This window comes from Bos grunniens, chromosome 27, assembly GCF_055505025.1.
Source record: "Bos grunniens cultivar Pamir isolate PY7600 chromosome 27, Bosgru_T2T1.0, whole genome shotgun sequence".
In the NCBI taxonomy this organism is placed as follows: domain Eukaryota; kingdom Metazoa; phylum Chordata; class Mammalia; order Artiodactyla; family Bovidae; genus Bos; species Bos grunniens.
The window spans coordinates 3,394,985-3,417,664 of NC_141191.1; the positions used below are offsets into that span (position 1 = coordinate 3,394,985).

General features: G+C 43.2%; 1 protein-coding gene across 1 annotated transcript in view; it reads right to left on the reverse strand.

Moving 5' to 3' along the window:
- The window catches only part of CSMD1 (CUB and Sushi multiple domains 1), a 2,074,203-nt gene that overhangs the window by 70,255 nt on the left and 1,981,268 nt on the right, over positions 1–22,680 (reverse strand). Inside the window, exons 52-53 of the mRNA XM_086379826.1 lie at positions 7,519–7,713; positions 392–565 (exon numbers count right to left, since the gene is read on the reverse strand). Coding sequence (XP_086235952.1) covers positions 392–565; positions 7,519–7,713 — 369 coding nt within the window. The remainder of the gene's footprint in view (positions 1–391; positions 566–7,518; positions 7,714–22,680) is intronic.

The window sequence follows — 22,680 nt, forward strand, 5'->3', positions numbered from 1 at the left end:
TTAAAATTTTTAAGAAGATAAAATATATGACAATTTTAAAATTTATTTTTTGTGCATTCTATTTTTTTTTAATGTGTGTGTGTGTGTGTGTGTGCGTGCATTCTAAAACTATGAGGGCATTCGAGGGCAGTGCTACCTTCAGCACTCTATAAAATAATTTTTGTGTCATTTAAGGCGACATGTGACCTGCATTTATCACTCAGATTTTTAAAAATCCCTTTAGATATTTAAAGAGGAAGTGATACTCTAAAAAGTAGCATTAAAAGCCAGGTGGGATTTAGTTACTCTCGGTCAGCGCTTTCATGGAGAGAAGTACCAGGTTCTGTCTTGCTGTTCTCCATCTTTGAGGTCTGTTTGAGGCAAAGCAGTGCCCTTGCACAGATTAACTCACCCAGACAGCGAGTCTCGGGGCCGCTCCAGAGCCCATTGGCTAAGCATTCTCTGACGTGGGACCCCACGAGCGTGTAGCCCGAGTTACACGTGAATATGGCTGTGGCACCGTAGACTGTCAGCGTTCCAATCTTATTTCCATTTGGGGGAAAGGACAGGCTTCCGCACGAGATCACTAGAAGGAAAAGAAAAACAGAGTGAACATTGTTGCAGGTCTGACATAGACTACTTTCTGTGTAAAAAAACAACAAAATCTCAAGTCTTCATTTTCATTGAGAAGCCGGGGGGCAGGAGTGTCATCTCACGGTGAGATGACCCATCACCTGGGACGTTTAATTTCCCTTCTCTTGTATCCTTGGAATGAAAACTTGAAACTTTAGAGTGGAATCCAAAATAGAGTAAGTCCCTTCCTTCACCCATTGCTATTTATTTTTTCATTCTCACAAGTAGCTACACTTTTCTTTAAATACACAGTATACAAATATTTTAGCCTACAAGCCAGGCAGTCCAACAAGTTGGCTTTCTGTGCCCTTTTTTGCTTACATCAATTACAAGAATCACATCCCAGTTACTGGCATCCACATGGCATAACAGGAACTGAGGCGTGTGGCTGGTCTTCCCCAAAGTCATCAACTGGCACAAGCTGTGTGGGATTAAACCCAGGACGCCCACTACAGCAGAAGCACTGAGTTCACTTTTTCTTTCATGTACTATTTGTTGGGACCATGAGCTTCATAAAAACGCTGACTATATGGAACGTGTACAGACTTTCTGAAAATTAAAAAAATATAAAAACTAGACCTTAAGTGATTATAGATGTAGGCACCCAGTTTACACATATGTTCCAGCATGATTATTGATCACTGACCACTTACAGCCACACGATTACTCCAGGTGGGGAGATGAATGCAATGGTCACTCTCATTACAGATACTTGTTATAACACCTGACTCCCTGCACTCGCAAAATCCACCGATGTTTGAGCACACACACACACACACACACACACACACACACACACACATTAGCAGAATCTCAGGGGAGGAGGGAATCATAAAGTCATCAAGGTGAACTGCTCATTAGAGGCTTAAATATGATTTAACAGGTGAGAATCAAAGTGTCTGAAAAGCTCTTCTAAGAGGAGTGATAACAATTTCCTGCTGCACTAAGTGAGTTTTTATGTACAAAGGGCTTGGGGCAAAGCTGCCAAGTAGCTAGAAATGACTGAGTCCTCATTAACAGTAAACTGATAAGAGGTTGTAAAGGAAAAGAGCAAGAAGGCACATGCTGGCTGCAGGCCACCCGGGGCCCGCTCAGCTTTGCCAGTTCCGAGCTCGGTGACACCACCAAGCTCTCTCGGTCTCTGAGCCCTGCTGGTTCAGCTCTGAAGGTTAACGCCAGCCCCAGCCAGGTAGGGCTGTGCACTGAGCTCAGCCCCAGCCAGGTAGGGCTGTGCACTGAGCTCGGCGAGAGGACAGCGGGTGGGGGCCACTAAGGCCCTGTGCCTGACCGGGGCTGGGCCCGTGCTAAGAGTGAAGGACGTTCTTGGGGCCTATTTGGGGAACTAGTTCCAAAATCTGAAAACCTTTACTGAAAATTCAAGTGAAGACCATTTTACTGTTTAGACCAATCTTTTGAATTACGCTGATTTTATTCCAAGACCCAAAACCCTGGTTCTGTTTCAAACAGACACACAGACACAGTCTGGAAATGTGTGCTCTGGGGGCACTGCTCATCAGAAATCTGGAAAAGTCAGCTCTGGAGTATTTCCTGATGAGCACATTATTGTTGTTGAGAGAGCTCTGAGGACTTCTTAGTTTCTGGGATTGCTACACTCTTACAGGGTCATATCTTATGCATTCAGTAATACTGCTAATGCGTTCGCTCTTCTACATGTCCATGGGTTTGAGTCAGATTTAGATGTTTTACAATTAATTATAAACTTTTCATTATGCCTTTTCTCAAACATGGCATGAACTTCACCTTGAGCAATGATTTTTTAAAAAATTTTTTAATTAATTATTTATTTATTTAATTTATTTTTTATTTTTTTTACTTTACAATATTGTATTGGTCTTGCCATACATCAACATGCATCCACCACAGGTGTACACGTGTTCCCCATCCTGAATCCCCCTCCCACCTCCCTCCCCATACCATCCTCTGGGCAATGATATTTAAAGATCCCCTTGTAGCCACTCAGGATAGCTGGACCGTGTTTTGAAACCTCAGCGTTAGTAAGAAGGGAGGTCTGAGCACACCTCCTCTTGGAGGTCCTGATGCACTGTTAATGGTGGACCAGCACAAAGGAGGGTGGTTTTCACATCTGTTCTATTTTTTTAGCCTCTGTTAAAAATATCCTGGTGATGAAATTATTTTAGGCTTGTCCTCTACTAAGGTTCACTAGACTATAAACAAGAACTACCGGGACAAAGCATTAGCTTTCCAGCAGCTGGATAATGGGGTCTCAGATGTGGAGATCTGGGTGGCAGAAAACCCGCCACATTAATGAGGTGGGCAGCACCAACACAGAAACCCCCTAACAGAAAGAGAGAACTCCTCTACCCTAAAAACAAATGGAATCCTTTGTCAAATTTCCAAGGGGAAGCTTTATGTCCCTGCTCTTCTCTCCCATCACGCTTTCAAGGATAAAGTCAGTGACCCTCACATGGTGCACACCCTCGGGCACAGAGCTTGGTCTCTTGTACCATCTCCAGCAATAGGTAGCAGGCTCCTTGGAGAAGAGCAGAGTCCATGTTTGGGTGAGGAAAACTCAGGAAGAGCATAAAACACCCCGTCTTTATGAGGAAACACGGCTGATTTCAGAGATGTCAGAGGTTCAAGGGTAAAAGGCACACCCCCTGGCCACAGGGTGACCAACCGAACAACAGATACTAACAAAGACACAAACCAAAAGGCAAGCAAAGAATTCTGTGGAAGCCAGTGATTTTAGAAAAGGCCGCACATCCTCAAGGACGTTCAAAGGAGACAAATGACAAAGTGAGACAGAACAACTCGTGCACAATGCGGGGAGTCAGCGAACGCCCAGCCATCTGCAGAGAATGTCTGTGGCCCCGATGCCTGGAGACGGCTTCAGGCCTGGGGCCTGGTGGAGGCTGTCCACGGACCGGACTCAGCGTGAGACCCAGCAGATTAAAGTACCTCAATCGAGAGTCAGGAAAACAGACTTCTGAGAAATCAGCAAGAGGGAGGTAGAGATACAATTCATGGATGGCCAAAGCCCAGTTCTGTCTTCTTTTCACAAATGAGAGTGGAACTGGGCTGCCAGTGGTTCAGTTTAAGAATCAGTGTGTTTTTCATCTTTTACTGTTGTGAGTATGTGAATATTACTGACTGAATACCATTGTCTTATGATTGGTCAGTAGAATTCTGTATCATTAGAACCACCATTGAATAGAAAAATCTGTTATCTATTTTTAAAATCCAGATGTATATCAGAATTATCTTGGAATTTTCTGAAAAATACAAATGCCCAGGTATTGCTTTTTTTCCTGGAGCCCTAGATGTGTTTCTAAAGAGCAGTCAGTTTTAAAAACAACTGGACTATATGAGGATCTTTTACTTTTATCTAGTTTGTTTCACTTTTTCTATTTAATATTCAGTGCTACCATTTCATTTAGTTTACATTCTTTAATTTCTCCATCTCTTTTGTTGTTGTTCTTTCTTAAAACTTTATCAAGTGTAGTAGAAAAGCTTTTGTCTACATATATACATACATATATATATAGTATGTATAATAGATATATTTTAGAAAATTTAAGAATTATTGCCTAGCTAAAAAAAATGACATTTAATTCCACTTGGTTGACTTAGTATGAATAGAATGCTTGATTTCTAATCTATATTCATTCAAAACTTTGATATAGTTTCATGTATTTTGGCATCTAGCATTACTACTAAAATTTTAGAAATTTATTATCTTAGTGATTAAAAAAAAATTTAAACAAGCTTAAAACTTCTAATCCAATTCTGAGACTATAAAGAAATACAATGTTATTTAAAAAAAGGAAAGAAAAGAAAGAAATGAACATGTGATACAGTATTATTAATTGAAGGACAGATTTTGTTCCAATTTCACAAAACTTTACTCTAGTGTCCGTTATTTGTTTTCATATCTTATTCAAGACTCCACATTGCATTTGATTGCACTGAGCAGCTTCAGCTGCATGCAACAAATTCTGGTAAATTCTCTTTCAATTTTTATTCTATTACAAATATTTTCTAATTTTCCTTGTTATGGCTTCTTAGGTACCTTCATCATTTAAAAGTGGACATTTATCCATTATACGGAATCTAGAAAAATGGTACTTAAGAATTTACTTACAGGGCAGCAGTGGAGAAGCAGACATAGAGAATAGATTTATGGACATGGGAAGAAGGGAGGAGAGGGTGAGATATATGGAGAGAGTAACATGGAAACTTACATTGCCATATGTAAAATAGATAGCCAATGGGAATTTGCTGTATGTCTCAGGGAACTCAAACAGGGGCTCTGTATCAACCTAGAGGGGTGGAATGGGGAGGGAGACGGGAGGGAGGTTCAAAAGGCAGGGGATATATGCATACCTATGGCTGATTCATGGTGAGGTCTGACAGAAAACAACAAAATTCTGTAAAGCAATTATCCTTTAATAAAAAATTAATTTTAAAAAGTGGATATTTAATTTGCAAATACATGGGACTTAAAAAGGTAATGTTGATATTAATTTCTCATTTTGATATTAATTTCTCATTTAAATGCTTTCTCCTCTGCAATCACCTCTGTGCTTTTTTTAGTCTAACTTTATTGAGGCTTTTGATGGCTAAGTTGAAGATCTCTCTTAGTAAATGTCACATTGTACTTGAAAATGCGACAGCTATTTTCAAATATCTTTTGGTATTCATTTCTAACACAATTCCACAGTGATAAGAGAACAGACCCTATAATGATTTCAATACCTTTAGACCGTGAAATTTTTGCACGTTGTTTTATGTCCCTTATGTTTCAGTGTCTCCTAGTTTACAGCCTATGAGAACTTGAATAGAATTTGTATCCTACTGTTGTGTGAAAATTGTATCAATCTTAATTATGTTGAATTGGTTCATAGTGCTTTTCAGGTCTACTATATTCTTCTACTTCTCTGTATATTCATTCTATTAATTTTTAAGAGTTTAATATTGAAACTCCAACTAAAAACCTTAATTTATCTACTTAAAAGTAACTGTAATATATAGGAGAAGGCAATGGCACCCCACTCCAGTACTCCTGCCTGGAAAATCCCATGGATGGAGGAGCCTGGTAGGCTGCAGTCCATGGGGTCGCTGAGGGTCAGACACGACTGAGCGACTTCACTTTCACTTTTCACTTTCATCCATTGGAGAAGGAAATGGCAACCCACTTCAGTGTTCTTGCCTGGAGAATCCCAGGGACGGGGGAGCCTGGTGGGCTGCCGTCTATGGGGTCGCACAGAGTCGGACACGACTGAAGTGACTTAGCAGCATACGTAACCTTGTTATGTATTTTCCAAGTCTCCTGTAAATGTTATTATACTTCCATAATTTAAAAAATTAAAAAGAGAAAAAGAGCAAAAGAATCAGTATTTTTGTAAACAGTCTTTTAAATATTAATAGGAGGCTAGGGACCTCCCTGGCGGTCCCGTAATTAAGACTCTGTGCTTCTACTGCAGGGGGTCTGGGTTAAATCCCTGGTCAAGGAACTAGGATCCACATGTCATGCAGAAGGGTCAAAAAATTAAATTAAAAATAAATAAAAAAATAAATAAATGGAAGGCTCTCCCTGTAAGTGTACAGCATCCCAGAATGGCAATCTGAGCCCTAAGTATATACGGCTGGAGTGCAGAAGGCAGCCCCCTGTCCAGCACACCCCCCACCTTGGGGTCACAGGACAAACAGGGAGGATGGGAAACTGATGAGACTGGTTATCTGCAGGAGCTCTATGAGAACTCCTCACCCACGAGAGGTGAGCCAGCGCCTGTGTGCAAGTCCCTCTGTCCTGTGTGAAACTGACAGAGGATATTGGCTGGGAAAGTCTGAAAGAGCAGAAGGTAGAGGCCCCTACTCCTCCTTCACTCGCCTTCTGAGCTTAATGCCTGAGTCTCGGAATCACAGCCTGAGATTCCTGATGGAGGTTGCGGGAAAGGAGGGTGCTCACTAATTCAGGTGTCTAATGTGGAGAACTTCAGCACCTTCAGTGACCGGGCAACCAGTCAGACCAGGACACCCTGGGAAATGGTGAGGGACCCATGAATAAATAAGCTTCGGGCGGGGGTGCTGTCCACTCTCACTCTGAGCTCCCGGAAGTCTGGACCCTTCCTGATCCGCCTCCGTGATCCTGGTGAAGAGCATCAGTGGGCGTGTCATCACCATTTGCCCCATTCAGATTCATAGACTGAATCAGAGTGACGATCACAGACAGTGAACTGTTGTTTCTTTTGTCCTTTCCCCATTTTTATTCTGCTTTATTCTTGCTAAGCTGGGTATTTTATAAATTTGACACTGCTCTAACTGCTTGTTTTGTGCATGATAATTTCCTGTGAACAATCCTACTACAGATTGTATATTAAATATGTTTGAATCAAATAGAGCTCTGAACAATACTAATATTGTTTTATTTTTCTATTTATTCATATTTATTACGAACCCATTCAGAAGCTTAACTGCTTATCTTGTACCTATGAGAATCATAATCTCCCTTTTCAAGACAGTTATTATTTGAGAACACAACATCCTTAGCATAAATGCATGAGCTCCCAAGATCCTAATTAGAAGGTTTGAATAGTCAGTACATGGCGTAAGACTGATCTTTATAAACATAGGCCTGGATTTGTTTTTGAGCTGATTTAAAGTATCTGAGTATTCTATAATAATATTTCAATGTTTGTAAAATATGATTGTTCACAAAGAAAAGCTAACATTAACACTTAAGGCAGCAGTCATATAGTTAAGTATGTTGGATAAAAATATACATTCCTCATTGTAATGAAAAGAAATGCCATTTGGTTACACCACTAATGCAGAGGATGACAGATGACAGACCATTGAAAGGCAGATGCCGTTGCCATCAGGGATGCGGGAGGGCCTGGGGGCGGGGACACACCTGTCACTCACCTCTGCACCTCGGCCTCTCCTCCCCCGCACTCCACGTGCCGTTGGCGTGGCACTGCAGCAGCCGCCGGCCCTCCAGGTAGTACCCCGGGCTGCAGCTCAGCACCACCTGCGCTCCGTACTCATTCAGGGACCCTGACACCAGCCTCCAGGTGACGTGTTCCGAGAGCTGGGCTTCGATGCCTGGGCAGGTGACCGCTGGAAAGAAATACACTTCATGTTGTCACTTTGTTCTTAAGTGTCAGACCAGGCCTGCTCTCCATGGTGAGGGCCATGGTATATGGAAAGATGCCCTCACCTGGCATGCCAGGCTTTCCCTACCACCCACAGAGCCACACAGAAGTGATTTTGGATGTCCATTGCAGTCCACAGCCTCATGGTAAGTGCACTGGGAAATCCTGCATGAGATGACACGAGAAGGGATAAATCTCTTGCACAGTCTTGCGGTTCTATGAAAGTGATCATCAGGTAAATGGAGGCACGGACAGAACCTCTAACTTCTAATTTGTCCCCAACCTCTGAGAAACTTGAAAGAGTAGCTGACTAGTTGAAAAACCAGCTTCCAGCAAATTCAGAAAGTCAGATGCCCTCATTCCCTGCTTCCCCATGTAATATGCTCTGCATATTACTGGATTTATTAGCACACAAAATCCAAGGCACATGCATTAATACTGTGAAGAAAAGTGTTTAACGAGTTTTAAAGGAGAGAATCTATTCATGCCTTTAGGAAACAAACTAGAATTACAATAGCGACTTAAAAAAAGCAGTAGAGACACCTGTAATAACAGTGGTAATAGCAGTAGTCCTCGCACAGTGTTACTGGAGTGGAGTCAAGGGATTTATGGATATGCTGACAATATATGTAAAATTTGGTACGTGTAAGTATGTACATTTTCTGAAGAGTACAATAATATTTAAAATTAATTTTACAACATTAGAAACTAGAACTCTACTTCCCTAAATATGAAGTTACATCAGCTAGTAACCATCACAGACAAAGCTGACCTGATTGATTAATTTATTGAGCCTGTAAGAAGCATCTACAGATACCACAGTTTTTTTTTCCCCCCAGAATGCTACTAATAAATATCTTTTACTTATAAATTCTATACAAGTTCATTACAATTAAATCAGACATATCCAAAATGTTACCAATATCCCATTTAATCTTTTTTTTTAATAACTTTACTATTACTATGTGCAAATAGACAGAAAAAAATAGGCCTTTTTGGTATTATTACAATAATAATATCAGCAAGGGTTACAATATGAAAGGGATTTTCTAATTTGAAAGTAATCCTCTGGGCTTCCCCGGTAGGTGCAGTGGGTGAGAATCTGCCTGCCGGATCCCTGGTCCGGGAAGGTCCCACGTGCCACGGAGCAACTAAGCCCAGGGCCACAACTATTGAAGCCTGTGCTCTAGAGCCCAGGGCCACAGCCACTGCAGCCTGCACGCCTGAGAGCCTGTGCTCTGCAACGGAAGCCGCCACAGTGAGAAGCCCACACACTCGCCACAGCTGGAAAGGCCCAGGCATAGGAACAAAGACCCAGCACAGCCAAAACAATTACTTTAGAAAAAAGTAATCCTTAGATCTAGTTCTCGTAGGTATTTTTTAAGACAAAACAATTATCTAAAATTTACATGCATATTCATGTGTTCTACCTAGTGATACAAATAATTTTTTTTCCTAACCAGATTACCTTTAGAATTCCAGGCATGACTGCCATTTCTGAAAAGACTTTAACGTCTTTAACTTTACAAATCCATAACTTAATTTCAATCCTACAGCACATTTCAAATAAAATTCACTTCATTTCACCAAGACGGTGCTTCTAGAATTAACTTGATTGTTTTTAATTACTGAACAATCTTTTATAAACTCTATTTCTGCCAAGAAGGATTCGGTGTTGGCGTACACAATGGAACAGAAGCTTTCTTCCACTAATATTATCCACAGCAGTGGTTTCCAAATTCCACATGATCACCTCTTTTGCTTTGTAATTATCTGATTCTGGTTTAATTGTTTGCTTGCCTCTCTGTCTTTCTGCTAGGCTCTAAGCTCTTTTATTGTAAACAGTATGTCCTTCCATAGTTTTCTTTTTTCTTTTTTTGAGATTAATGTCCAACTTAAATCAAGTGCTGGTGACACAGAGTGTGTCTGTATATGAGGGTTTGTGTGAGTGTATGTGCCCTCTGAAAAGTAACATGCCAAAAAAAAGTGTTGTGGCAGAAAAAGCAACAAATAAACAAACAACAACAATAATAAAAAACCCACAAAGAAACTGAGGCAATAAAGCATATGAGTAGAAACTGAGAGTAAAAAAGAAAAAAAGAATAAATATTTATCCAAAGTCTATCTTGCCCTTTGTTTACTAAAGGAAGAGAGGGGAAGGGTAGAGCTTTCCAGAAATTTCTGCAGATGTGATTTTATTTGATATTTTCAAAGACACTTCAAGGAAGAGAGTGTACAGAAATGTCTGAGTCTAAAGCCTACTACGTTTTTCAGGTGGTGATATCTGAGTTATGCTAACCAAGACGATAGCAGAAGACTGGTCCCTGCAAACTGTGGTTACTGGACCCCTTCTTGGTAAGCTTCCCTACATGTGGATCTTTGCTTACAAAACAAGGCAAACATCCCCATGAAAGGATCCCCCTGCCCTGACCTGCCAACCAAGATTTCATAGACGATGCACTTGGCCTGGAAGCAAGGGAGCCATAGCTCTGCACCGGACCTGGGGGCCTTGTAGGAGAACCAGACCAGACACTTCTGCATGCCCAGCACGCCTGCCCATTCTCCCGGAGGCACGCTGAGGAGCAGTCCAGGCCCCCAAATCAGAAACCTGAGAAGTGCTCTCATGAGCGCAGCCTCAGCCCCCACCCTCGGCAGCGTGAGCAGTCCAGGCCCCCAAATCAGAAGCCTGAGAAGTGCTCTCATGAGCTCAGCCTCAGCCCCCACCCTCGGCAGCGTGAGCAGTCCAGGCCCCCAAATCAGAAACCTGAGAAGTGCTCTCATGAGCTCAGCCTCAGCCCCCACCCTCGGTCACTGCGTTTTCTCACAGGCACCTTCCCCACCCACCAGTCAGCTCTGAATCGTGGGGAAACTCCACCTGCCTGCACTTGACCCAATTTCATTGAAATATTAATCTCCTTCTGCTTCTTCATTAAAAGCCCATGTGGTCTCTTACTTCTGACTTCAGTATTATGCTTTTGGAACTAACTCATGTTAAGCCATACAGCTGTAGGGCTTGTTTGCATTTCTATATATTCTCCATGGATCAGTGTATCCATTCCTTAATGGTAGCCACGGGGGTCATCTCGCATTCTTGGCTTTTACAAAGTGTAGCTTTGAGCATGTCTTTAGATGAAAATCTTATGCCAGCCTGTAGATATTTTTCTAGGGAGGAACTCCTACTGGCTCTTAAGATATTTTCAACTTTAGGACACACAACCAAATGCTTTTCCAAGGAGACTATGTCAGCTCACCACCTTCACCGGCAGTGCATTAGAGTCCCACTGGCCCAGCATCTCTGTTGATGCAGGTAGCTGGTCTTTTTATTTTGAAAAGTTATATGTCCTGGTGTGGGGTAAGTGCTATCTATTTGACATTCTGCCTTCTTCTCAATGGAACTCCTTAATCAATCCTTAATACGCATCCTTCAAATAAATATCTTTACCCTTTCTAAGTTTGCCTTTATCAGGCTCTTAAACATAGGTTTTGAAAAATAAAAGTACTAAAACTTAACATATATCTACTTTTTCCTTTGTTATTATTTTTTTGTGTGTGTGTGAGCTTGCAAAGTCTTTACCTGATTCCAGGCTCATGCCGGTGGGCTGGTGGAAAGGGGAAGTTGTCTTTTCACAGATTTATGTTCCACCTTTTCCATTTAGCCTGTTGTCATCCTGCCTTGGTTGTGTCTACGTTGTGGGGCAGGTTCAGACTCACTTTCCCATTTGAGTGTCCCGTTGAGCCACATATTGAAAAGACCTCTGTGTCTTCCCTCATTAGGATGCCATGTTCACTTTGTCAAAAGACCAACCAACATCATCCCCGGGTCTGTATTCTCTGCCATCGGTCTGTTCCTTGGGCCAGCACCACCCCATTTAAAGCCTGTGCCCATGTAGTACAACCAGGAATCAGGTGTGCTGTGGAAACGCGCCATCTGTGAGTCAGTCTGTCTTTGTGGAGACGTATGAGGAGGACTGGGAGGAGGCACACCTTGTGCTGGGGGGTCTGCTCCACAGCTGGATCTGAGGGGAGGCTGAAAACGGACACTTCCGGTTTGGAGAACACACACACACACACACACACACACACACGACGGCAGAGCCCCAGGGTCTCCTAGGACGCGGGCTTCAGACCTCAGTGGTGAAAGGGAAATGAGAGGATGATGTGAGGAGAGTCGATGGGGCATCTGTGGGCAGGGAGACTGCCAGTGCCTTTTTCGTCCTTTTTCACTCTTTTCTGTAGTTTCCAGGTTTTACACACTTTACTGATGGCCAGAGAAAAACTAAACAAGGAGTCAAAGGATTTAGCAGCATTGGCCTGATGATCACAAAGAGCATTTTCTTTCAAAAAAAGAATATATTCTGGAAAAAACTGAAAGTTGAGAAAATATTTTTTCAGACAAAAATTTGCAACAGTTGAACTAAGTGCCAATGAAAGAACATGCTGCCTTGTGACACAAAAATATATGTATACATACATCACACAACTGTGTACACACACACATATACACACATACACATACACAAATTATGTAAGATCATGGCATCCAGTCCCATTGCTTCATGGCAAATAGATGGGGAAAAAGTGGAAACAGTGACAGACTTTATTCTGGGGGGCTCCAAAATCATTGCTGACAGTGATTGCAGCCACAAAATTAAAAGATGCTTTCTCCTTGCAAGAAAAGCTATGACAAACCTAGACAGTGTATTAAAAAGCAGAGATATCACTTTGCCAACAAAGGTCCATCTAGTCAAAGCTATGTTTTTTTCACTAGTCATGTATAGATGTGAGAGTTGGACCATAAAGAAGGCTGAGTGCCAAAGAACTGATCCTTTTGAATTGTGGTACTGGAAAGACTCTTTGAGAGTCCCTTGAACAGCAAGGAGATCAAACCAGTCAATCTAAAGGAAATCAACCCTGAATAACCATTGAAGGACTGATGCTGAAGCTGAAACTCCAATACTTTGGTCATCTGACGTGAAGAGTCCACTCACTGGAAAAGACCCTGATGCTGGGAAAGATTGAGAGCAGGAGGAGAAGGGGACGACAGAGGATGAGATGGTTGGATGGCATCACTGACTCAATGGGCATGAGTTTGGGAAAACTCTGGGAGATAGTGAAGGACAGGGTAGACTTGAGTCCATGGGTTCACAGAGAGTCGGACACGACTGAGCAACTGAACAATATCAATGTTGATTATACAAATATAAGACATAAATATAAAAGATTACATAAATCAATGCCTAATAATTTAACAGGAGATTATTTAGAAAAACTAGACGTCTTCTTTTGTGTTCTTATTTTTTAAAATTCCTTCCCACAGCATCAATACTTTGAGGGGTTAAAAAAAAGGGAAAGAGAACAGAAACACAGGCTACAGGAGGAATATGGGGACACATCACAGGAGGGAGCTGCATGAGTAATGTATAAAGAACTGAGTACTTTACCTGATAGGGATATTTTCCTTTCATGACATCAGACATCATGGAATAAGGCAAAGCTTGAGGAATGTGCGGACTGACAGTCTCCATATAGCTGAGCCAGGAGCCAGGGCCGAGACACGAGGAGCAGATGGGAACAGGAAGAAGTTGGGCATCGGCAGAGGGGCGGGGGAGCGGGGCTGGGCGCCTGCAGACGGCTTTTGCCAGGCGGGCTGTCACTGTGCCCGGGGCGGCCCTGCCACTCAGAGGCCAGCGAGTGACCAAGTGCATCTCCCTGAGACCCACAGTGACAGGGCCCAGGTGCAGTCAGAAGGCAGCAAAGCAGCTTGCGGGTGGCTGAGCTGACATTCTCAGAGAAAGCAGTTGGTTCTTCCTAACAGAACCGTCTTGGGCTAGCATCCATGGGGGTTTCCCCAGGCACCGGCCAGCCCCCCAGCTGCCTGAAGTCACGGGCCATGAGAGTCCTGCTGCTTCCACAGATGTGCTCGCACAGTGTTTCCAGAAATAGACGCCTTTTTCACACTGCATGTCTAAGGGTATATGTAATTTCACACTAAGTGATCCTCACAGGCACACGGGGTCAGGGCACACCGGTGGTGTGGTTGTTGTCATCAGTATTTTACAGACCAGCCAGTGAGCTCGGGCAGGACCGAGCAGGCTCGGGCAGGTCCTGCCCCAGCCCAGGCAGGACCCCTACCTGCGCACCTCTGGGCCTGTCGTCCCCTCCACCAGTTGACAAGGGTACTTACTCTGTAAGTGACTAAAACCAGTGACACCAATTACAGCAGCGAGGACTGCGGGCACATCAGCATGTGAATATCACCTAAGTAAGGACAACTGTTAAAGAATGCTTTAAAATGCTGGTCCATCTGGAACTGTAGTAAAAGAAAGTGTTTTGTTTTCATCGATGTTATCAAATAGCACTTATGACAATGGTAAGTGAGCCAACTGCCAGGTCAAATTTAGTTAAATTAAACATTTTCCATAACAGGCAGCTTTAGCTGGATTGATAGAAAGTGCTCCATCTGCCAGTTTATCTCATATTCCTTCCTTTTTTAAAAACAGAAATACAGATTATCTTCTATCACCTTGGAAAAAAAAAGGCACACAACTTATATGAAATAATTTTCTTCTATTTCAAAAAAATTCAAGAGCAGATGTATAGATAGCCACTCTCGAGTCACATGGTCACTCCTATTAAGGGTTGACATGGTTGATGCAGTTTTGTATTAAAACGCCTAAATTACTATTTAGAAGTACTCTTCTCAAATTATACCCACTGAAGGCACAGACAATAAAGTTTCTGCGCAGAAAGGATGCAGTTTTTCCATCTTGTGAATGTTGCAGAGACAACACCAAACATTTCACATTTTGCTCAAGAGAGACTGACTTTTCATTTTACCATGAGTGGTTCTGATTTATGACAGAGTCGTCCCACCAGTGGCGAACCAGGCAGGCTGACAGTTGTTTTGTTTCAGATATTCAGACAGCGGCAGCGGTGCCACCATGAATAAAGCCCTCCGGCCTCCCCTCTCGTGAATTACAGGTCCTGCTCATAAATCTTCTGTGAAATTCTAATCGAGATGCAGGGGTGCAGGCGTCTTCTCTCTGTAACAGACTTCCCCCATCACAGTCAATGTGCGTGAGTGCTTTCTGCTACCACGTTCAGTTCAAGAACATTTAATTAGATTTATAAAATTATGATATGATGCCACTGGAGTAAAATGATTTAATCAGACTCATAACTATCTGTGGGGACTTCCTGGGGTGGCTCAGTGGTAAAGAATCCACCTGCCAAGCAGGAGATGTAGGTTTGATCCCTGGGTCGAGAAGATCCCATGGAGGAAATGGCAACCCACTCCAGTATTCTTGCCTGGAGAATTCCATGGACAGAGGAGCCTGGCAGGCTACAGTCCATGGGGTTGCAAAGAGTCGGACATGACTGGCAACTAAACAACAACAACATAACTACTTGTGTTCACAACCCAGCAGAGCTTTCAAGGTTCCACTCACAGTCTGTACTTGCTGGCTGGGGACAGGCTGAGCTAGCCTTGGTTCTTTTGACTCGAAAGCAGAGGAGCACACTGCTTTGGCTTCGGTAAGTCAGGGGCATGAAGTGGGGATGCCCAGGGTACCGCTCTGACGTCAGTGCATTTCATGCCATCTGACTTCAACATGGCCCTGTGAGGAAGCCTTTCCAGAAAGGCTAGGTTGAGAGCCTGAAATGCCTAAGGGCGATCATTCTTTTTAAATGAGCGCTTTAACCTCAGAGCTAAGTCAGATGACTGCATGATTAGCTATGAGTTATTTAGAATAAGAGCAGGTGGATACATAGAGTTTTGAAGTGAGCTTGTCAGGAGTTGCTCAGAGGCTCACCCAAGTTACTGGCTCTTGAGAGGCACAGACCACAGACGAGCTGGTCCTTTCTCCTCCGAGGTTCCTGCCTGAGCCTGGACTCTCAGGACTCTCAAGTTCTCAGTGATCTGGGATTGCCAGATTTCTGCCCATTCTTGCAGTTTCCAAAACCTTCATGAGATCGCACATTTTTTTCCTGCCCTGGGCTTTTTGTCATTTTGTTACTGTGGTCGGACTTAATTTAAAAAAAAAAGTTAGGAGAACATTTACATCACTAACTAGAACTGTGTCCAATAACCAATACTCTGCAGCCTAAATGCCACCCATGAAATCTGATTTCAACAAGAAAATATTGAAATAACCTCTTCCACTTAGTGATCCTAAGTGGCAAATGTTTAGATTTTTGTTTTCAATTCTTCAATCCAGGTTCCATAAAAAAATCCATTTAAAAAATTACATATCATAGCTAATTTTATAATTACATGAAATGAGTTTAAACCAACCCTTGGAAAGGATGAAAATTGAATGCTTTTCTTTTTTCCATCTCTCTCTCTCTTTTTTTTTTTGGCTGTGATGTACATATAGCCTGTGGGAGATTAGCTCCTGGACTAAGGATCAAACCTGGGGCCCCAGCAGTGAGAGCACTGTCTTAACTACTGGACAGCCAGGGAAGCCCCTGAAGGTAGTACCTCTAATCCAAGTGTCTGTAAAAAGAACATGTAAGAGGGGTTTCACGGTGACCCAGCCTTTCTGACTTAGGAGTGTTTTCTAAACTAAATTCACTGCAAGTCACTTCAGGTCACTGAGTCTTCATTGGAACTGATGATATATGGTTTTCAGAGGGGTCTGAAAGAGGGGGCCCCATGCAGCTCCTGTCTGAGAGGAGACCACGTCCTGCACTGAGCAGTGGTCAGGTGTTTGACAAGAACAACAAATGAGGGAAAGAGAGCGAGCAAATTAAGTGGCATCAGACCACACTGCGGACGGTCCATTCATTCATTCATTCTAGAAATATTTATAAACTTACAGACGTGAACCAAAGCTACACCTGCCCTTGAGCAGTGTTAATGTGGAGAGGAATAACAAACACAGCCAGTGCTCAGGGGCCATAAAGGACCTGGGTACCACAAACCCTGCATTTCCCATTCTTCAACCTCTGTGCAAACCCCACTTTCTCATATTTATCAGGGAGCCATGGGGAACTGTTCGTAGTTCACAATTCTAACTAAAATGCAAAAAGCTAGAGGAACCTATATTCAATCTTTGGAAATGAAATAAAAGAGATGGGAACATTATACAGAGTAGAACATACATGGCCCTGAAAATAAAGGACTGAAAACACAACTGAAATGACAGAATCTGAGTCCTTTAAACAGCTTACTTCCCCCAAAGCATCACAGTCCTAAAAGAACGTGAAACGTTTGCACAACAGTGAGATGCAGCCTTAAGACGGTCTTTCCCCACAATGTGCAGCAGAGAGGTTTGTCACCCACTGGTGGTCTCCAGTAAGCAGCTTCCGTGGACTGGCAGAGGCCTGCCCTGCTTGGAAGAGCCCACGCCCGCCCCACAGAATGCTGCCTCCAGAGGGTGAGCAGCTGGACCCGGCCCTATAGTCAGTAAGCCGCTCACCACTTCGTGCGGGCTAATGAGGTACTTGCGATCCACCAACACCTTGTCCAGGAGTGGAAGGGCGTCCCCCTCCCCGCCTTTTCCCTCCGTTTCCTGAGCCCACATTAGGCACATGGACAGGTCTCAGAGCCCCGAGGATAAGACTGGGTCTTGGGAAGGGGCACTCGCCCCTGGGCCACCCGCCCGTCTTGCCTGTTGCGGCGCAGAGAATGGACTGGTGCACACAGCTAGCTGGGGAAGGAGAGGGAGGGGCGAATTGAGAGAGCAGCGCTGACACGTGGACACCACCGTGCTTAAAGTAGTTCCCTGGCGGCAGGCTGCCACAGAGCACAAGGAGGCCAGCTCTGTGACGGCATAGAGGCATGGGGTGGGGTGAGAGAGAGGGTTGAAGTATAATTATGACTGAATGGTGTTGGTGTTTGGCAGAGAGCAACACACCACTGTAAAGCAACTGTCCTCCAATTAAAAAAAAAATGCCCCTTTGATCTGGGCTTTCATTTCACAGCTGACTGCAGTCTTGGGAGAGAGCTAAGGGCTCACAGCTTGCATATGGAGCTTTCACCACTCCTCCCCACAGAGCTTTAATACATAATTTTAGAAATGCATTTGTAGCTTGCCATGATGAATTTGCATTCAGATCAGGGGTGGCCTGGCCTTCCTCCCACAGCTTTGCTAACATCTTAACTGATATCTCTTGTCAAGGCCCAGTGCAGGCAAGAAGGACCCTCTACAGCCACCGCACACACAGGACACAGCAGTCCAGCACCACGTGGCTGGCAGCCAAGGGCCAAGCACAGGCCTGACTCTGGCTGGGATTCCCTGCAGCCCTGGGTGGGCACTCATGCACCCTCTGAGGGCAGCAATAACAATGGTGACTTTTTGTTACAGGGACTTGAAGATGGAATGCGGGTGAGTGCTCAGCAAGTGCTCAGCACAGAGAGAAAGTCCACAATGCAGGTGAACGGCTGGTCTGACGCAGTTTAGCAATACGATCTATGATTAAATGACGCTCATCCAATTGTTAAATGATGATATAATTGGAACTCTCCATGAAAACAGAAATAATTAATAAAGAAACACAAGTATGATAAGGCCATGTTTTGAGGGGCTAAAGGGATAAATACCTCAACATTGGCTCAGACAGTAAAGAATCTGCCTGCAATGCAGGAGACCCATGTTCAGTCCCTGGGTTGGGAAGATCCCCTTGAGAAGGGAATGGCAATCCACTTCAGTATTCTTGCCTAGAGAATCCCCATGAACAGAGGAGCCTGAAACAATCCATGGGGTCACAAAGTCAGACATAACCGAGCAACTAAGCACAGCACAGCACCACATGCATACACATATGTGTGTTATGTATGACTATGTGTATAAATCCTTTACAGACAAGTGAGTGCAGACATACATATGCACAAATAGATAATTTATGTGCAATCTTTGTTCCTCGATTGGGCTATTTGCAGATGATATAAAGCTGTTTCGTGTGGCTTTAATTTACTCCTTCTTTCCTTAAATGTATATACCTTGGATTTAATCACTTAATGTCCTCATGGTGCCCAAGTGGAGCAGGTCCTTAATATATTATTAATGAAAAACTTGTCTCTCTGATAACTTTAACTGAAAGAGGAAAAAGTCCCCCGCACATTGGGATTTTGTTTACTGTTGGCAGGTAATCTTAGTGGTTTTGTTTTTCTCCTGAAAGCAGAGGGCGAGGAGCACATTTGCTCATCACTGTCAGACCAGCAGACCTGGGACACTCATCCCAGCCGCTCTCCCTAGTTCATCACGGCATGAGCATCATTTATGCCATCAATGGTCCAAATCCAGCTTCGGTAAATAATTAAAATGGAAAGAATGAACCTCAAACGTCTGCCCTGAGATTTGTACAACTGGGGGATGCATGTGAACTGAAATGCAGTTATTTATTATAATCTTCATTCTAGTAAACCCAAGGGCAACATGAACTCAGTTTATTTACCATTTACAGTTACTACTTATCAAAGCTGAAGTGCTTCTTATCTCTTGAGGTTCCAGTACTGATCTACATATTTTTCAGATGCTAAAGAAACTTATACAAACTGTGTCGTACCAACATAGGAACTGGCCTTGGGGAAATACACATCTCAGAATTTAATAGTAACCAAACTTTCTGACTAAGAGGAAAAGTTTTATGCTTACTCTGCTCAGTTTCTTCAATTGAAAAAATGTGAAAAAGATAAACCTTCCCCTCAAAAAATTAAATAGATTTTCCAGCCTTTGAACACCAAGGAATTTTAATGAAGTCTAATAAACAAAGGGAAAAATACTTGAAAGTTTGAGACTGTACTTAGCAAATTTAAGGTTGATTTCCCATTTTACTATAAATATTATATTTATCTTCCTGTCCTACTGAACAAGTACCAGTCAGTGTCAAAAAAGGCTTTAAAATGCAAATTGGCTTTTTCCCATTTAACAATCATTTAACTGAACAAATAACTTTCTTAGGCTGGGGACCTCATGTGTATGTAAGAAACTGTTTTGTTATTTAATTTTTTCATTACAACTTTAAAGCAGTTGCACATCTAGATGTGCATTTAAAACAGAAAAATCAAATATATTCATAAATGAAACCACTCTATGTGCCGTAACATAACGCTTTATGTGAGCACAAAGCAGCTCTCTTAATTGATGTAACATGTGCCTTTGAACTGCCAAAGACCTCTCATTCCTGATTTTCACAGAAAATTTTAGGCATGAATATACATTGTCTTTGAAATCACTTGGTTCTGCTACAATATTCAAACATAACTTTACTCCCTCCTTACCATCAGCTATTTAATACTTTTTAGAATGAATTATATGTTAGATTAAAGTAGCACCTTTTCCTTCTGTTTATGCTCTTGGTTTTTATGAGACTTAAAAATCATGAGAGAAATCAATTCCAAGAGGCAGAACCACACAGAGTTTAGGAATAGGGTCTCCCGGAACCGAACCACGACTCAGCTACTTTGTCTGTGGGTTTGGTCAACGTAACCACTTCATCCTGGTTCATATCTAGATGCTGGGATAACAAAACTGCCTTCCTCAGTAGAATTAAAAGGGTCAATTTGTGTAAAGCTTTGGGCATCTAGCCTGGAAGATACGGGAGTCTGAGACCAGTCTTACATTAGCCATCATCCATATGGTGTGCCCCTTAATGCCTAAATGGGCATCAGTCTCAAACTTGAGCTGGGGCAGGTTCCCAGGTGGTGCTGATGGTTTAGTCACTAAGCCATGTCCAGCTTTTTGTGACCCATGGACTGTAGCCCACCAGGCTCCTCTGTCCATGGGATTCTCCAGGCAAGAATACTGGAGTGGGGTGCCATTTCTTTCTCCAGGGGGTCTTCCTGACCCAGGGATTGAACCTATGTCTCTGCTTGGTCAAGCTGGTTCAGGTTCCTAGGTGGCCTCTCCATAAGATCTGCCTTTTGCAGAAGTGAGTGCAAAATAATCAAATTAATGAATTTCATCCTAATTGCCAGGAAAACTCCTGGGAGGATTTAAGCAGTGAAGTGTCATGTTGTGATTTGTACGTGCTTAAATGAGGAGCCGGTGGCTGTGTGGAAGGAGACTGTCGGTGGTGACTTGGTGTATGTGGGGCCTGAGCCGGCAGACGAGTGTACTGGGTGGAGTGGGTGGAGGTGACGGGACATGATGCAGCAAATGCAGGGCGGGAGGAGGATGGCTTGGAGGAGAGAACTGGGGGTCCAGACTGTGGTTCTGAGCTCTCTTCTTGGCTGTGGGTAGCCAGGAACATCCTAGGACGTCTGATCTCTGGGCGTATTTCACAAGTGTGGGAACTCTCATATGTCTTCTCCTTATCACCCCCGCTTATCATGAGATCTATTTGATATTTAAACTGTCTCTTTACGGGCTCATGAGATGAAGGGCCTGCGCTCAGGCCACAGCACAATGCACTGGGCCCCCAGGCAGGCCTGGGGAGGTCACGGCCACTGTGCTTTTGGGATGTCCAGAGCTTTGGTGCCAAACCAAACGGTCACCACATGGCTTTACCGGTGGTAGCAGGGGACCTCCAACAGGACACCATGACCACAACAAAATGCTTCCCCAGACGTTTTCATGATGTGACCTATCAAATGTATCTGGTTGCAAATTGTGAACTTTGGATATTTCAGTTATTTACTTTGTATGAATTTAGCAAGAGGAGAAAACACTACCTTCTCCAGAGGACTGTTAGTATCACTATATGACGCAACATAGACAAGTGTTTAGAATTACCACTCAAAACACGGGTGTAGGTCATCACTGTCATCTCAGCAGACCTAGCTCAGTCCCCACAGGAGCACTGCCTCCTCCATAAAGACTGACCAGGCACTCACGTTACCTTCTCTATGTCTGTCTGTCTGTCTTCTCTCCCGTAGAGCTTACATCATTCTGTCTGTCCAAAACTCCGTGCAGACAGTCAGGCTGAGGTCCTGGCAGAGCACAGGTGAGCTAGGGCACCTTCAGGTCTCCTGTTAAGAGTGACTCTCAGACTTAGGGAGACCTCACCCACTTTCCCAATGGAATTCAAGAAATGCTGTCTGCTTCCCTCTCTTTGAGCCTCTTCTTTCTCCATCCTCAACCTGAGACTCAAAAAGCTATGTTGTGCTTCTTTTTCTCATAATTCTCACATAGTAACCACTCATGGTGAATATCTAGAATGCTAATCTATTTATTGGCAGGAAGAGGAGAGTGAAAAAGATAGCTAAAACCTCAACATTCAGAAAACTAAGATCATAGCATCCGGTCCCATCACTTCATGTCAAATAGATGGTGAAAAAATGAAAACACTGACAGACTTTATTTTCTTGGGCTCCAAAACCACTGCAGATGGTGACTGCAGCCATGAAATTAAAAGATGCTTGCTCCTTGGAAGAAAAACTTTGATAAACCTAGATAGTGTATTAAAAACTAGAGACATCAGTTTGTTGAGAAATGTCCATATATGGCAATGGTCTTTCTGGTAGTCATGTACAGATGTGAGAGTTGAACCATAAAGGAGGCTGAACACCAAAGAAATGATGCTTTTGAACTGTGGTGCTGGAGAAGACTCTTGAGAATCCCTTGGGCTGCAAAGAGATCAAACTAGTCAGTCCTAAAGGAAATCAGTTCTGAATATTCATTGGAAGGATTGATGCTGAAGCTGAAACTCCAATACTTTGGCCACCTGATGCTAAGAACTGATTCACTGGAAAAGACCCTGATGCTGGGAAAGATTGAAGGCAGGAGAAGGGGATGACAGAGGAAAGAGATGGTTGGATGGCATCACCGACTAGATGGACCTGAGCCTGAGCAAACTCTGGGAGATGGTGAAAGACAGGGAAGCCTCGTGTGTTGCAGCCCATTGGGTTGCAAAGAGTCGGACACAACTGAGTGACTATAAACAACAATAAACCACTTGCATTAGAATTTTTGAGATGAAGGTGTAGTTGTGCATTGTTTTACCCAATGAAGAGTTGCCTTAACATAAACATGACTCATACAGATATTAA